This window comes from Balaenoptera physalus (assembly GCF_965194825.1).
Source record: "Balaenoptera physalus genome assembly, chromosome: 15".
Lineage (NCBI taxonomy): Eukaryota > Metazoa > Chordata > Mammalia > Artiodactyla > Balaenopteridae > Balaenoptera > Balaenoptera physalus.
The window spans coordinates 38,728,948-38,746,497 of NC_138894.1; the positions used below are offsets into that span (position 1 = coordinate 38,728,948).

The 17,550-nt window shown below is 43.2% G+C and overlaps 1 protein-coding gene across 19 annotated transcripts in view; it reads left to right on the plus strand.

Annotated features, from left to right (window-relative positions):
- Nucleotides 1-17,550, plus strand: part of AAK1 (AP2 associated kinase 1) — a 169,065-nt gene that overhangs the window by 75,540 nt on the left and 75,975 nt on the right. For all 19 annotated transcript variants that reach the window (XM_082425985.1, XM_082425986.1, XM_082425989.1 and 16 more), the window contains exons 4-5: nt 9,845-9,953; nt 11,442-11,584. In XM_082425985.1, coding sequence (XP_082282111.1) covers nt 9,845-9,953; nt 11,442-11,584 — 252 coding nt within the window. The remainder of the gene's footprint in view (nt 1-9,844; nt 9,954-11,441; nt 11,585-17,550) is intronic.

A 17,550-nucleotide genomic window follows, 5' to 3' on the forward strand; every position in this document is an offset into this window, starting at 1 on the left:
CCAGTCTGCCTTCTTCTCCTCACCTTTCCGATACTCATTATTATGTCTGTTTTATATATAACGTACAAAGTATTCAGGTGTACTTAGCAGGAGGAATAGGGAAAAGTACATCTACTTCATCTTCCCAGAAGCAGAAGCTTTCTGTTTATGCCTTTTAAAAAATAAACACTTTACATCATTTAGTAAGGCTTTTGAAGGAAGCAGAGATAGATGCATGTATTCAACTTACTTTTTAAAAACGATTTGCTACTATTTTTAATCAAAAGTCCCTGTGCAATGTTTTTAACCCGTGCTAGGCTCAGACTTCTGTCAAATAGAGGCCATAACCCCAGCTCTACCTCTCAGAGTTTGTAAGAGTTATGTGTATATAATACATATTATTTGAATTTGCTTGAAAAAACATTGGCAGGATGAGAGAGAGAAAGAGGAAAGGCAGAAGGGAAGAAGGGGAAGAAAGAGGCAGGGTTCCCTATAGGGGATGAGGACTGGAGTTGAAAATACTTGTCTACTATGTTTTGCTTTTTGGATGTTAATATGTTACTTATTTTTTTAATTAAATTTTAAGCTGTTTTATAGTCACTTAGATGAGTGAGCAGGGATCCAAAGAGACTTCTGGTTGAGTAAGAACAAGCCATGTCCTATCAACATCATGTCCTCTCTTGGGCAGGTTTTTGGATAGGGAGCTCAGGGGAGTGCCATAGATCCAGTGACTGTGGACTGTAGATCCAGTGACTGTGGACTGTATCATTTGGGTAAGGTCACTCACCAGAGATCTGTGAGCAAGATAGAGCGTCTAGGCTGGATGCTAGGTGTAATTGCTACTGTTTATAATGGTTTCTGATCAATGATTTGCTATTAATTTGGAGGGAACTTCCTAAGAAAAAAACACTGCCGCTTACTGTTAACTTTCTTTTATTTTACATTTAATAAACAACTTGGTTAAAGAAATAGAAGACACATTTATCTCTTATGTGCCTAATATAAAGTTGGAAGATATAACAACTGCATTGGATGATAGAATCAGGATCCAAAATGATCCTTAAAATTAGAGCAATGGACTGATTCTAATGAGATGAAATAGCAAGGTAAGGTCATATGCTTGGATTTTTATTTTCTTCTAATCAACTTCACAAGCACAGTTCTGGGAAGGTAGAGATTAAAAGCAGCACAAACAGAAAAAGACTTAAGCATTTTAGTGGTCAGTTAACTTGATATGAGTGTGTAGTATGATGTGGCTGCCAAAAGAAAAAAGAATGTAATTTTTTTTTTTTAAACATCTTTATTGAAGTATAATTGCCTTACAATGGTGTGTTAGCTTCTGCTTTATAACAAAGTGAATCAGTTATACATATACAATATGTTCCCATTTCTCTTCCCTCTTGCATCTCCCTCCCTCCCACCCTCCCCATCCCACCCCTCTAGGTGGTCACAAAGCACCGAGCTGATCTCCCTGTGCTATGCGGCTGCTTCCCACTAGTTATCTATTTTACATTTGGTAGTGTATATATGTCCATGACACTCTCTTACCCTGTCACATCTCACCCCACCCCCTCCCCATATCCTCAAGTCCATTCTCTAGTAGGTCTGTGTCTTTATTCCCGTCTTGCCACTAGGTTCTTCATGGCCTTTTTTTTTTTTTCCTTAGATTCCGTATATATGTGTTAGCATACTGTATTTGTTTTTCTCTTTCTGACTTACTTCACTCTGTATGACAGATTCTAACTCCATCCACCTCATTAAAAATACCTCCATTTCATTTCTTTTTATGGCTGAGTAATATTCCATTGTATATATGTGCCACATCTTCTTTATCCATAAAAGAATGTAATTTTTACCTGAATTAATAGTAGGTGATATTGCTGGTCTACTCTGCAGGAGTCAGACCAGGCCTGGAGTATTTCATTCATTTCCTGGGGCCATTCTTACAAAAAGGACATCGACAAAGGAAAGCGTTTAAACGTGGGAGCAGCCAAAATGGTGGTGTGACTAAAAACCATGTCAAAGAAAGTGGGTCTGTTTAACCCAGAGAAGAAAAAACGTAGAGTCTAAATAATAATATTTCAATTGTTTGGAAAGTGAAAAAATAGACTAGGCTTATTTTTTTCTGAAGAGGGCAGTCTAGAATCAGGAGGTGGAAGTTTTTAGCTGGATGTAAAGGAGATCAACAGAAAGGGCTGTCTGCAGATGGGCTGAGGGCCCAAGGAAATGACATTAATCTAAGCAAACTTCTTGTCAAAAGGCCATAGCAGGGACTCATGCATGGGCTGCCTGGCTGCTCTAGATCAGTGCTGCTCAAAGGATCTTGTTTTCTTTTCCTTTTTCCCCCTTGTGTGTTTGTTTATGTTATTTTCCCCCCAGCTTGTCATACTACTTTTCTTCATAAATTGAGATGATTCATCCTTTTAAATATAAATATAATTTAAACATAATTCAGTGATTTTTTTATTCACAAGGTCATTCACCCATCATCGTTTATCAAATTCCAGAATATTTCTTTCATCACCCCAAAATGAAACCTCACACCCATTAGCAATCACTCCCCCTTCTCCCTTGCCCCAGTCCCTGGCAACCATTAATCTGCTTTCTGTTGCCTATTCTGGACATTTCTTATAAATGGGCTCATACAGTAAGCTCTTGTGTCTGACATCTTTCACTTAGCATAATATTTTCAAGGTTTATCCATGTTGTAGCATGTATGAGTACTTATTCCTTTTCATGGCTGCATAATGTTCCATTGTCTGGATATACCGCATTTTGTTTATCCTGATGGACATTTGGGTTTTTTTTTTTTTTTTCACTCTTTGGCTATTATGAATAATGCTGTTATGGACGTCTGTGTACAAGCTTTTGTGAACATAATGTTTCATTTCTCTTGGGTATATACTTAGGGGTGAAATTGCAAGGTAAGATGGTAACTCTACTTTTTGAGAAAATGCCAAAGTATTTTCTGTAGAAGCTGCACTATTTACATTCCTACCAGCAGTGTATGAAGGTTCCAATCTCTGTATACTTGCTGATGTTTTTTATTGTTTCTTTTTTTGATTATAGCCATTCCAGTGGTTATGAAGTGATAATCTCATTATGGTTTTGATTTGCATTTTCCTGGTGATTAATGGTGTTGAGCATCTTTCCATGTGCTTATCATATGCTCTTTGGAAAAATGTCTATTCTGATCCTTTGCCAATTTTTATATTGGGTTGTCTTTTTATTGTTGAGTTTTAAGAGTTCTTTACATAGACTGGACACTGGATTCTGTTTTTTTGGCCATGCCACGTGGCTTGTGGGATTTTGGTTCCCCGACCAGGGATCGAACCCGTGCCCCCTGCAGTGGAAGCACGGAATCCTAACCACTGGACCTCCAGGGAATTCCCATGGATACTGGATTCTTATCAGATGTATGATTTGCAGATCATTCTTTGCATTTTCTTTTCACTTTCTTGATAGTGTCCTTTGAAGCACAAAAGTTTTTAATTTTGATGAAGCGAAGTTTATCTATTTTTTCTTTGACTGCTTGTGCTTTAGGTGTCATATCTAAGAACCATTGCCTAATCCAACATCATGAAGATTTGCATATGTATTTTCTTTGAGGAGTTTTTAGATTTGTGGTCCATTTTTGTTACTGAACTCAAGTTCAACTGCTCACTGCTCAAAAGCCAATAATCAAGAGGCAAGTGCCAATAGAAAGGGAAGGTGCTTTAATCAGAAAAAGCCAGCAATCTGGGGAGAACGTGGACTCATGTCCCGAGACCAACTCCGAAGATTCTGCTCAGCCATGACAGTTTTTTTTTTTTTTGGCTGCGTTGGGTCTTCGTTGCTAAGCGCGGACTTTCTCTTGTTGCAGTGAGCAGAGGCTACTCTTCATTGCGGTGCGTGGGCTTCTCATTGCGGTGGCTTCTCTTGTTGCGGAGCATGGGCTCTAGGCACGTGGGCTTCAGTAGTTGCAGCATGCAGGCTCAGTAGTTGTGGCTCGCGGGCTCTAGAGCACAGGCTCAGAAGTTGTGGCACGCAGGCTTAGTTGCTCCGCAGCATGTGGGATCTTCCCGGACCAGGGCTCGAACCCGTGTCCCCTGCATTGGCAGGCGGATTCTTAACCACTGCGCCACCAGGGAAGTCCCCATGAGGGTTTTTAAAGAGAAAATGGTGAGGGGAAGAATCTCAGTGAATCATCAAGGCAGGAGGTTGGGTTCTGCATCATTCTCCATTGCATGCAGGCTGGCTGACTCTCTCTTCAGATGTTATCTTGCCCGTATGATCTGCCCGCAGGATTGCTAAGGCAACTGTTGGGGGTAAAGAGCTGGTCATTCTTTACTTAATTCTTCATTCTTACTTCTTTTTAATCTAGGAAAAGAATCAACAGGTTAATTAGGTTCTTTCAAGGTTGGAGGGGAACAGAAATGGGCAAACAGGAAAGGGGCAAAAGAGCTGCTTTCAAATCCCCACTGTCTAACATCATTCCATTTCTATGGGATTGGGGGTGAAGGTCTATCTTCTGTAACTTCTTCATGCTGACATAGGGTGCCGTATTCTCAGAGTGGAAGATGTCAACATGGGTCTGTAGCATCTCTTTGCTGACAATTTTAGTTGGCCGCTTACATATTACAGGCAGAACAAGCTACAGTTATTTTGATGCCCACAGAGATATAGATTATTATGAGCAGTAATGTTAATCCCATTCTCTTTGAGCCCAGTTCTCGGAGGTGTGCTAGCCACAGATTCAGTACTGCTCAGGATGGCACAGCTTATGTCATGGCTACAGTCTGGTTATCATGCAGTTAGCTTTGTTCCTCTGGTGGCAGTTGTAGTATATAAACAACTCAGGAATGTGCATCAGACACTGACTCCGTGACTCTGTTGTCCTAATCATTAACTGCTCAGTTTTGTACTTGGTGGGCCCTACAGGGTTCTGCTCGGTTCCATTTTGAGTTAATTTCGGTATGTGTTGTGAGGTAGGAATCCAACTTCATTCTTTTGCATATAGATATCCAGTTGTCCCAACACCATTTTTTGAAAAGACTCTTCTCTTCCTCATTGAATTGTCTTGGCACCCTTGTCAAAAATCAATTGGCTATAAATGTATAGGTGCTACACTAAAGATCTTGTGCCAGAACGTAAGTCAATGAACTACTTCCCTCATAGGTAAAGTCTCACTAGGAAAAGGAGAAAGTCATCTTAGTGAACTGATTGATTTATATCCTGGAGTAAGCTCCTTATCTCCTTGTGGACTGGCTTCTACCTAGAAAATGTTTGTGGAACACATTTTGAGTAGCACTCCTCTAGATCTTTGGTACTTTAAGTGCCACTGCCCAGGAGCACCCCAGGCTCTATCCCAGAGCTACTAGATTAGAATCTGTTTTTAAACAGAATCCCCAGGTGATTCAATGCTTATTAAAGTTTGAGCAACATGCCTCTAGAATCAGACTCTAAATGACTTTAAAGATCTATTCAGTAAGTAGAGGATTAATTAATGAGTAAGACTTGGAAAAGGGAGAATAAATGTGATTGTAGGCAGGATTATATCTGGGACTTACGTAACAGAAACCCATAAGGGCCCCAGATACGTTGCCTTCGGTAGAAATCCAGGGCCAGTCCAGATCTCAAAGCGTTTCTCTTCACTACTGCACTGGACTTGATATCGTTTTTGTTTGCTTGTGAATTATAAAGAGTTACAAAGGAAATGTAGACTTATAAAGGAGAGTTACAAAGGAAATTTAGAGTTACAACGGAAATTTTCCTAAAATTTAGGAAATTTTAGAGAAGGTGGGTGGGGCATAGTAAGGCCGAAGACTTTTACAAAGCAACTTTGGGAGAGAGAAACTAATTCCAGGCCTTAGAACTGCTTTCCTTCATCCTTAAGTTAATAAGAAGCTGAACTTGGGTTAAAAGTGTCTGTGGAATCATAGTGTGATTCTAGAAGTTGGCAGCAATAGTGCCGAGTCATAAACTCAGAAACCATCGACTATTCGGAGGGTCAAAACAGGTAAATAGACCTCTTTGGAAGCTTACTGTATGCAAATGCAGGCACTGTCGGCATGAGGAATTTGCAGGGATTTGTCACGCGGACGTTCCAAGGAAGGGTGACCTGAGCAAAAGATACATAAGGAAATCAGTTACATACTATACTCATTTTACTGTTTCAAGGTGAGTGACATTACTGATGTGCTACTTAGAACGCTATCTTCTTTGTTTTCTTGAACATAAATATAAAGGCTTTTATAGATGTACTTAGGAATTGAGTCCTCTGCTTTCTTAAAAGGCTTTAAGATTCTTAGGTAGGAATTTCCTGCTGCAGGGATTTTGAAGCTCGGGATAGAATACTGTTCTGCGCTACAAGCACCATTAATTAGGACCACAGATAAACTTGAAATGTGTGGTCATCTATAGGATCTGGGTAGAAGGCCTCATTTTCAAATGGTACTATTTGTATGTGTTTGTGAAAAAAGTTTTTCATCACTTCAAGCATTTAACTCTGAAAGTTAATAAGCTAACTACAAACACTTTAAATATCTCTTCAGTAAAGCAGGTCTTCTAATAACATGTTTATCCGTGTGGTTTAATGTTAATTTTAAAATAAAGTTTAAAATGACAATACAAGTCTTTAGACTTATCACTGCTTCCATGATTTAATGTAATATAAACTGATCTAATCCATAGTTTAACTGAACATTCCCCACTCCCCTGAAAATCAGAGTTTGACTTATACTCATCATGTAGACTTTTATCTCAATTCTCCAAATAATACTTGTAGCCGAGGGCATCAGAGCATCTTCCTTGTATCCTGCCTTTTCCTGAGTAAACCGGTAGTAACTGAGGTGCCTCCATGCAGGTTCCATCCCAGACCTCTACGTCCATTCTGTTCTGTAAGCCTGGGGCTGGTCTTTTAACTAAAGCCAGGGAAAGCTTGGACATCCTTTGGCATGTTGCTGCTGAGAAGTGCTGTCACACTGCCCATGAATGTGAGTCTATCTCAGCTTGTAGTAAGATTTTCTCGTGACCTTTTCTACATTTCACAGCCATTCAAACAGATCTTCTCTATCAGTTCTAAACCAGTGACATCCTAAAATCAGAGACGTCGCTGTGTCATCAAGTTGTTAAAAGTAAAATGCCATCATCTCCCTCCAAAGAGGCGGTCTTTTCTGCTTGGACATATCTCAGGATCTCTGCAGAAGACACAATGAACAGGAATTTGGGCGTGGACTGATCAGCCAGCATCTTGGCAGAGTGTTCTAGGATGCCATCTGCAGATGTTAATTATCCAGTTTGGGTCCTCTAATAGCTCTTGACCTCCTCTTGGCTCTATCAGTTGCTTCTGATTTTCCTTCCAGATTCTTATTATTCCTCTTGGGATGAGACAAACTCAGAGGCAACATTGCTGATTTCTTTTTCAAACAGCTAAATGTAGAAACATTAGTCTTTCATTCCTTCTTGTGGACATTTGGAGGACATGATCTGCTGCTGCATTTTGTTTCAAAGAAATTCTCTCCACTTCTTCCTACTTCTAGGACTGTGTAAATGGAAACAAATTCTAGAAGAGCTGATAAGACTGAAAAGCAGAAGGATAGTCCTCTAAAACATGAGCCCTGAAATCACTTTCTGTTTAGAGAAACTTGAATTCTAGAGGCTGCTTTTCTGCCTCATCATCTCCCTTGTCTATTATCCAAAACAGTTGCTCTAAGCCTTTTATTTCTCTCATCAAGCTTCTTTCTCATTCCCTAACAGTCTGAAGATGATCTTGTACTCTACCAAAAACAGAACAGTAGATCTGAACTTCCTCAAATTCCCTTTTTTTTTCCCCAGCCTTAAACCAATATGTATGCCCATTTTTATTTCCTTACTGCTTGCCAGGAAAGAAATGTCTCTGAAAGATCAGTCCCTTTAACAGTGCTCCTAATCCCTTCCCTTTTCTACCTGCAGGACTTTGTTCGCTCGGTTATCCTCATCCTCTCCTGTATCTTAAAGCACCTTTTTGTCCTGGCTCCTTTCACTCTCCAGTGCTCAGTCCTCTCCCATCCTAAAAATTCTTTCCCTCAGTTCAGTGCTGCTCCTCTTTTTAAGCTCAAAATGTCCTGAAAGAATCACCTGTAGCCACTGGCTCTACGTATTCTACTCCCATTCTTCGCAAGTCCAGCTCCGTTCTTACTTCACTTTATTCCTTTTACCAAACTGTTCTTGCCTAGATCTCCAGCGACTTCCCAGTCGCCAGTAGAAGCAATCACGTCTTTACCTTTGGTCTACCTTTCTGAGGCAATAGTCATTCTTAATCCTTCACTCAGAGGAAAGTTCTAAGGAATTTTAACTTGGATGCTCAGAGTTCAGGTGTGTTGGTTTGATACTGTGAGGCCTCCTCTTGTTTGGGTATGTACTTTCAGATTAAAAGAGACCGTATCACTTTGAACAGCTGAAGCTCCAGTTATTGTGGCGGTGGTTCAAGTTGCCACATTTGTATGCTGACTCTTACAGAACCAGGTTTCCCACCTCCTTCCTCCCATTTCTTTCATTAAACAAAGTAAAACAATTTATTAAAACTAGTTAAAAAATAAAACCTTGGGACTTCCCTGGTGACGCAGTGGTTGAGAATCTGCCTGCCAATGCAGGGGACACGGGTTCAAGCCCTGGTCCGGGAAGATCCCACATGCCGCGGAGCAACTAAGCCCACGAGCCACAACTACTGAGCCCGCGTGCCACAACTACTGAGCCTGTGCTCTAGAGCCCGTGAGCCAAAACAACTGAACCCGCGTGCCACAACTGCTGAGCCCATGCGCTCTAGGGCCCATGTGCTGCAACTACTGAGCCCGCGTGCTACAACTACCGAAGCCCGCGCACCTAGAGCCCATGCTCCGCAACAAGAGAAGCCACCACAATGAGAAGCCCGTGCACCGCAGCAAAGAGTTGCCCCTGCTTGCAGCAACTAGAGAAAGCCCGCGCGCAGCAACAAAGCCAAACGCAGCCAAAAATAAATAAATAAATATCTTTATTAAAAAGATAAAATAAAACCTTACTTTGTGCGTAAATCCCATTACCCAGCTTGCTCAGTTTTTGCTCACTAATGACCTTAGATTTTGAACATCATCGTTACAAAGATTTGCCTCTATGGATGTTGAAATAACCAGACCGAGGGATGAGGCAACTTCAGTGTCTAAATGGGTCCTGACACATGGGAGGTGCTCAGTATGTATTTGTTGGAAAATTAATTCCACAAGCAGCTCTGAGAGATGCAGTTCCAACCGGAGAGCTGGAAACATAACCCATCTTATATCCCAGTTGGTTGGCTTGAGAGGCTTAATTGTGGGCAAAATGCTTAGGTCTGGATGCCATTGTAGTCCCTTCAAAACTTTAAAAAGCGGTTATTCTTTTCATATATTTCCTAGAGGGAGAAAAACAGTATGAATAGTTTAAAAGTCAAGTTGAGTTCACTTGTGTTCCTACAACCAGGAAAAAAATCAGTTTCATTTTTCTGAATTTAAAATTCACATATTTAAATAGTTCATGCTGTCGCTCTCCTGTTAGCCCCTCTGCAATGTTTCCGGAGATGGGAGTCTTTGCTTCTGGTTTATATGGAATGTTGATGCCGTGAGCAAGTAGGCACCATGTGTGCATTTGGTTCTAGAATTTAGTTCAGGAGAGCGTTGTGGTTTAGAAGGGTTGCAGAATTGCTACTGAAGAGCTGACCGTGAATCTCAGAGACCCGCGGAAACCTGCTCTTGACCCTGCTCCTTAGGCTTGTCTCTTATCACTGTTAGTGTTGTTTCTGTGTATTTAAGTTATCTGGGCTAATGGAAAAGCCTGGCTCGTCCTGTCTCTACTGGTGTCTGTAACTGATAATTTATTTCTCAACTCTTCTTTACAGAGGGACCTGTCGGGGCACAAGAACATCGTGGGTTACATTGACTCCAGTATCAACAATGTGAGTAGCGGTGACGTGTGGGAAGTGCTCATTCTGATGGACTTCTGCAGGGGTAAGTACATGCGCCATACCTGAAGCTCTCATTTCTCTAACACTTTGATTGTCAAGGGTGTGGGGTCATTTCAGTTAAGGTGCACTGTACCCTAACGTATGTTGTTCCAGTTTTAAAGATTGGAAAACAAAGAGGCTAAAAGCTACAGAGCCTTCTGTCACTTCTTGGTTATTCTTACAATGGCGAGTATCAGTGGCACAAATAATTCAGAGAGGTAGATAATACAAAACTTTACTTTTGTTAGGTTTGGGAAGGTTTGGTGCTTATATATGAATGCGAATGTATGAGAATGAGAATGAATGTGTTCTTCGTGATGCTTTAAAACAAATGATGAAGGCACATAATAAAGACCCAACTCCAGATAGACTAAGGGAACAATTCAGCCTCCCTCACTCATGTGTTCTCTTCTCCACCCACACCACCATCCTTGCATTAGGGGGTAAAAGAATCCTTTTCGTCTAATGGAAATGACCCTGCTCTTCTTGCTGGAGATCTGTGATTGCCAGGAAGGCTACATTCAAATGATGCTGCCATTAACAGTAGAGTCAAGTAGTTGAAAGCTCGGAGTTTCAAGCAGTATTTATCTTGGGAAACCCAGGCTGTAGCATGAATTTATTCCGAGTTGACTGCATTTCATACAGCTATTGTTTGGAGGTTTGGCTTTTTTGGTCTAAGCAGCTGTCACTTACATTCTTGGGTCATTGTCTCACTGTTTGGTGCCCAGTTTTGTAATCACCCTTAGTTCCACTAACACGTTCCTTGCCTTTACAGATATTGTCCATAAATTAAATATGTTAGTAATGCTTAAAATGTGATGTTAACCAATAATTTCAGCCTTCGCTGTAACAGCTGTTAACCTGATTTTGTAAAATACTACCACATTTGAACTTGACAGTTTGTCTCCTCCTGCTCCTTCCTTTTGGGACAGTAAAATGTTTAGAGACGAGGCAGTAGGAGAGTCCAGGGAGCTGGATAATTTTCTAAGCGAGGTCATCAGTCTTTCGGTCCTGGAGATTAAATGCTGGTGTAGCATTTCTGCAGACCAGGCAGCAAGCAGTAAAGCCAGAGAGACCAAGCTGTTTCTAAAATACAGACTATCAAACTGCCTTCTTCCTCCTCCTGGGGTCTATTGTGCAATCTGATTCTTACTAAAAGATACAGCAGATTGAACCTGTGGCCTCGTCCAGTGCACAACAGGGACAGTATAACCAGGCAACTAGAGCCAGGACCATATTGTCAGTTCTGCTACTAATCTTGAAGACAGAATGAGGGCAGCTCACATCTGGGCTGCTTTATATAATGAAGAAACTGTTTTGACGCCGTAGAAAACAAGTCCCAGCCTGGGAATCAAGATACCGGGGTTTAGTCCTGGCTCAGCCAGTGATGGGCCGAGTCCAGGTTGCTCCTCTGTGGACAGCCTTTCATTCTCGTGGATAAGTGATGGGTCTGAAAGTTTATAACCTTTCCTCTGCTCTGCACCCCTCTCAGGAGGCCAGGTGGTCAACCTGATGAACCAGCGCCTGCAAACAGGTTTTACAGAGAATGAAGTACTCCAGATATTTTGTGACACCTGTGAAGCTGTTGCCCGCCTGCATCAGTGCAAAACTCCTATTATCCACCGTGACCTGAAGGTAACAGATCACCATTAAGTGCATTCATTAAGTGCATTCTTATGGAGTATTTTCTGTCTGCCCCAGGAATGGGGTAGATGTTACGGGGACGTGAGAAAAGCATAAGGCATGGTACCAGATTCTAAGCTTACGTTCTGCTTGGGGAGAGAAAGTACGAAGAAAAAAATAAATAGCAGAACAGTACACAGTACAATACAGCTATCAATTTTATTAAGTAGCTTTCAGAAGTTCTTTATAGGCTTCCCTGGTGGCACAGTGGTTAAGAATCCACCTGTCAATGAAGGGGACACGGGTTCAAGCCCTGGTCCGGGAAGATCCCACATGCCACGGAGCAACTAAGCCCGTGCGCCACAACTACTGAGCCTGTGCTCTAGAGCCCGTGAGCCACAACTACTGAGCCTGCGTGCTGCAACTAATGAAGCCCACGCGTCTAGAGCCCGTGCTCCACAACAAGAGAAGGCACCACAATGAGAAGCCTGAGCACCGCAACAAAGAGTAGCCCCTGCTCGCTGCAACTAGAGAAAGCCCGCGCGCAGCAACAAAGACCCAACGGCAGCCAAATAAATAAATAAATAAATAAATAAAACAAATTAAAAAAAAAAAAAGAAATTCTTTATAATCATCAAATGCCTGAACACATCTTTTTTGTTTTTCCTGATAAACTCCCAAATTCACTTTTCCAGGGTCAGAAAAAGTAATATGCTAATTTGAAATTTATAAAACAGTGGTGCTTGATCTTTAAAGTCTATTTCATACTTTGTAAAATCCATTAATTGGTGATTTTAAAAATTTGTCCTACTAATTACCATCCCCTTGCACCGGGCCTTTCGTACTGTAGTCACTTGACAATGTTGGTTGAATGGAATTGGCACCCAGTTAGGATTCACTAGCATCGCTGGAGCACTGACAGTGTGCCAGGTATTCTATTAGACACTTTATGTGCACTGTCTCTTGGGAGGGAGACATTCTTCTTTGCATTTTATGGTTGGGGAAACTCAGGAGCTGAGAGGTTATGTGATTTGACTAAGGTCATATAACTAGGAAGGAGCAGTACCAGAATTTGAATCCAGCTCTTCTGATCCTAAGTTACAATTTCTTTTCATTATACTTACGTTTCGAGAAGCATGCTTCGTGGCTAATATTTGCATCACTGTCCCCTAGTGTGCTTGTTAAATGCAGGCTACTGGGTTCCCCGCTGAATCTTTTGGGCTATAATTTTTGTGATGGTGCCAGGGAAGCCCAGGAGTTTTTATCTTAGGCACCCCAGGTGCTTTTTGTATATTCTAAAGTTTGAGGATCATAGCCGCATACTAGCATTTCTTTTCTGAGGGTGTTTTTTCGTTTATTTGTTTGTTTCTTTAATTAAGATACCATAAAATTCATTCTTTTAAAATGTACAATTTGGTGGATTTTAGTATATTTACAAGGCTGTGCAACCGTAACCACTGTCTAATTCCAGAAAATTTCATCATCCGCCCAAAAAACCCTGTATTCATTAGGAGTCACTCCTCATTCTCCCCTTGTCCCAGCCCCTGGCAACCACTAATCTGCTTTCTGTTGCTTATTCTGGACATTTCATCTAAATGGGCTTGTATAGTATGTGACCTCTTTCACAAGCATAGTGTTCTCAAGGTTCATCTATGTTGTAGCGTATATCAGTACTTCATTCCTTTTTGTTATAACATTCCATTTTGTGGATATATCACATTTTGTTTATTCAGCAGTTGGTGGGCGTTTGAGTTGTTTCTACTTTGGCTATTATGAATAAGGCTACTATGAACATTCATATACTAGTTTTCATGTGGGCATATGTTTTCAGTTCGCTTGGGTACATACTTAGGAGTGGAATCGCTGGGTCATACGGTAACTCTAATTTTTTGAGGAACTGCCACACCGTTTTCCAAAGTGGCTGCACTATTTTACATCCCACCAGCAACATATGAGGTTTCCAGTTTCTTCACACTAACCTAACACTTGTTTTTGTCCTATTTTATTTTCCCGCCCTAGTGAGTGTGAAGGCTCCAAAAGCCTTAGACAGCCTTCTGCAGTGTACCTCTGCTCACAGTCAGCCCCTTTTCTGAGTGGAGCGAGGATACATCTCAGTGAATATTATGAGCCTCACGTCGTACAAGTACATAGTTCTGTGGGGACAGTGCAGATACAACATGGTTCCTATGCTCATCACGTTAAAGTACTGGTGAGAGAATGTAAATGAAATATTTGGAATTGAAACCTAAATAAGTGAAATACAAAACTTTATAGAACAAAGTGATGAATGGAAGAGATTCAAGTGGCTTAACATGTGGTCAGATAGTGGCATCTGGCAATGGTGGTTGGAGCCTTCTGGAAAAGTAGGATTTTGAAGGACTGGTGGGATATGGGTGGTCACAGAGAGGATGAAGGGCATTTCAGGCAGAGAGCAGGGCCCGAGAACTGCCGAGAGAAGGGAACAAGAAGGCATTTGAAGATGAGGAGACAGGTGAGGGCTTGGTACCTGGCCAGTTACAGACCAGGCTAGAGTGACTGCAGGCCACTGCTCTAAGAATGTAATGACACTTTATTTTTTTTATTGAAATATAGTTGATTTACAATATTGTATTAGTTTCAGGTGATGACGGTTTATTTCTGGTTGCCTTAACCATGAGTGAAATTCTTGGGCATGTTAGCATGTATTTCAAAATAGGCAGTGGTACCAACATTTTAGGACGTGACCTTTCTCCCTGCCACCTGCCTTGGAGAAGAGTTCATGAGGGGCAAAGAAAAGGGGGAGAAGGGTGGCCCAGCTGCACCCGCACTGCTTCTGTGACCCGTATGAGCTCAGGTTTCTCCAGAGCCCCGTTCTCCCCCCAGGTCAGATGGGGTTCGATTTCCTATTGGAACTCAGATTCTATAGCACAGTAACTTGTACCGACTGAACTGTAAGCTCCGTGAGTGATGAGCGTCCTTCATGTTGCCAGGTGCACAGGGCACATTCCTATCCCTGTCTCGTTCTCCTGCCTATGGCGTTTGCCTCCTCTGTGACTGTCTCTTCCCATGACCCCTGTGCAGCGTGTTCTCCCGGGCCCTTCAGGCTCCTTGGTTGCCCCTCTTATCACTTACCCTCAGAGCCTCAGCTTCCTCGTCTGTGAGGTGGAGACAGCAGCGCCAGCCTTGTTAGGGTCAGGGTGAGGCTAAAGGAGAACATGCATGTCAGCGTGCAGGCGCATCCTTGGCGTAGAAAGTCCTGAGCGGGCACCCAGGGAGGTGAGAGCAAGGGAGGAGACCAAGAGGGCCATAGAGCATCCTTGTAGAGAGTGCTACTCCCATGTTAAACAAAATCTTCCTTTATTGTAGCTTTTTTCAACATTTGTTGGATTAAACGAGGCCTAAATGATAATCATTTCATACCTGTAAATAGCACCGGCCCAGTTTACCCATTCCCAGCGTATTAGTGCTGCCGTGAGGTGGTGGAGAAGCGCACCCGTGATGGGAACCTGAGGCACAGAGCGCAGTGTCTTGCCTGGGGACACGGTCGGGGGTTGGTCTCAAGCAGCCAGAGCCTAGACTCTTCTTTCACTGCTCTGAACAGCCTGTGAGATGTCTCAGCAGAGAAACTCGGAGCAAACTGGAATCTGAGGGTAAGGCTGGGGCACAAGCGAGTGGCTGCCACGCTCTCTTCCTCAGCCCCTGCCCTTTGCCCCTCCGTCACCCGGGGCTGGGCACACAGTAATTGTGTTCAGTCAGTATTGAAGACCATCGGGTGTGCTGCTGGTTCGCCAGTAGTGGTTCAGGAGACTTTGTTTCCCTTTCTCCTTGACCTTGCAAATAAGGAGTGTAAATAGGGGCCCCTGGGAGGAGGCCTTGATTGTGATTGTTCTCGAGGAGTCCTGTTGCTGTTGATTTTAGTCGACTCCCGGTTGCTTTGCTGAAGCTTTCCCAAATTCCCCAAATCTTACACTCATTGCCATCTGGATGCTTTTGTTAGCCTGTTAGAACCTGTTGACTTCTGCTACTGGGTGCTTGGTGGGCAGTCACGTTGCCTGCTGCACCGCCAGCTTCCTAGGCAGGAGTGAAAAGTCCCCCTGTGCTTCCTGTTGGCCCTGGCTCTGTCATTGCATCACAGGGCCTTGGCCTCTCTGAGCTCCCTGTCACAGCTCGAACCAGCCAGCACAGTCCTAGCAGTAGCCAGAGCCAAGAAGTTCTTCATTGTCCTCTTGGCCACAGAATGTGCTGGGGGCTGGTCTCCCGCTTGCTCCCCTGTGAGCAAGGTCTCCCTTGGCGACCAGGCGCCTCGGGAGTAGTCTGTGGGGTACAGGAGGGAGCACAGGCCAGGCCGGCTGTAGGGCCCCGTGTTGAGCCAGTGTCACCCTCTGCGGGGGCCAGCTTGGTCACACGCAGAACTGAGAAAGGGCCCTCTTGCCCTGCCTACCACGTGTGTGGTCTTTCTTGCAAGTTCCAGAGGGGAAATAAGCTGAAAGCGGTCCCTGTCCTTAAGCAGCTTATGTTCTAAAAATAATCATGACAGAAGTTCTTGTCTTTATTGAAAGTCTCTCCTCCAGTACATAGTTTTCACATTTTCATTATTTCCCCCACTGTTTAATTGCCATCTCTCTGAAGAATGATAGAGGTCATTACTGCAGATCATGGGGGGTCGCAGACCTGGGACAGTCACGTAAGCCAGCCCTTTCTTTTTACCAACGGCGAAGCTTCTGCCCAGAAAGGCCGTGACCTGCACAGCGAATTCAGTGATCAAACCAGAACAAAGGCCAAGGTTATTTACTCTCAGTTTGGTTTCTGTTTGTTTGGTTTTGCTGTATTTTACCATGATGTTTGTCCTAACATTTAAGAAAGGGGAAGAAAGGGTTAAGACTTAATAAGTACATTCTAGATTGAAAAAGTTCTGAATGTCTCCTCAGTTGTCAGAAAAGAGGTGTAGATCTCATGAAGTACAATAGGATGAAGATTCTTGTCCTATTTTTGGAGTCACAGGTTGGAAAACCTGCATGCATCTGATCCTCCACAATTTCCAGTGGTAAAAAATTAAACTCTGTGGCTGAAATGCCTGGATGCCGTATCTGCTTGGAATATTGTCAAGATGAAGAGGTCAGGAGGAGGTGGCTTTCCAGACCTCTTAGCTCAAGCTGTGAGCAGAATTTGGGAGTGACAACTTTAATAACGCTCTTAGGCTGACAGGTTGGGAATAAGGTCAGCAATGTTAAACTCTCAATGAGCTGAAAGGTGGGCGGTTGAAAGTGATGGTAACCAGCATCAGGCTGACTTCCTGAAGGACTTGGCCAAAAACGAAGTCACCGTGCAGATTCTCTGAAGCTTCCAGAAGCTGGTGTATGAAGATCCAGTTGGTCCTCGACCTTCCTAAGCTCTTTGAATCCCTCTCGGCCCTGGTCATCTCACAGGTGGACGATGGTACCTGCCCTCATTGTTTCCTTTCTCTCACATCAGTGCAGCGGGGGAGGGTGAAGTCCCAGCGGTGTGGCAGCCTGAGCCCGAATCCCGCCCTCGCAGCCTTGTGACCTGAGGCATGTTAGGTAACTGGACTCCGTTCTCTCATGTGTTAAGAGGGACAGCGAGGCTGTGTAAAAATTTCGTTAAATACAGTAGGTAGAAGTGTACGTGGGGCAGGGTTGAGCCTATATTAAGCTCTGTTAGTTGCTGATACCATTGTTGTTTATATCATCCTGCCCCTGTGCCTTCCTCTTCCTAGTTCCACTTATCTAAGTCCTGCACTTCCTCCAAGGCCCAGCATTATCTCGTCTCCTCATTCATAACAGTGCTAACCCATAATATGTCCGGTCCCATGTTTTCAGTTTTCCGGTGCCCAGGATGGTGCTGCCCCAGCCACATAGGCCTGCCTCTGTGCCTCAGACACCTCATGTGTGCTCCCACCTCTGCGCCTTTATGCTGGCCGCTCTCTACTGGGAATGCTTGTCCCCCACGTGGTCCATGGCTGCTCCCCTCATCAGGGTGAC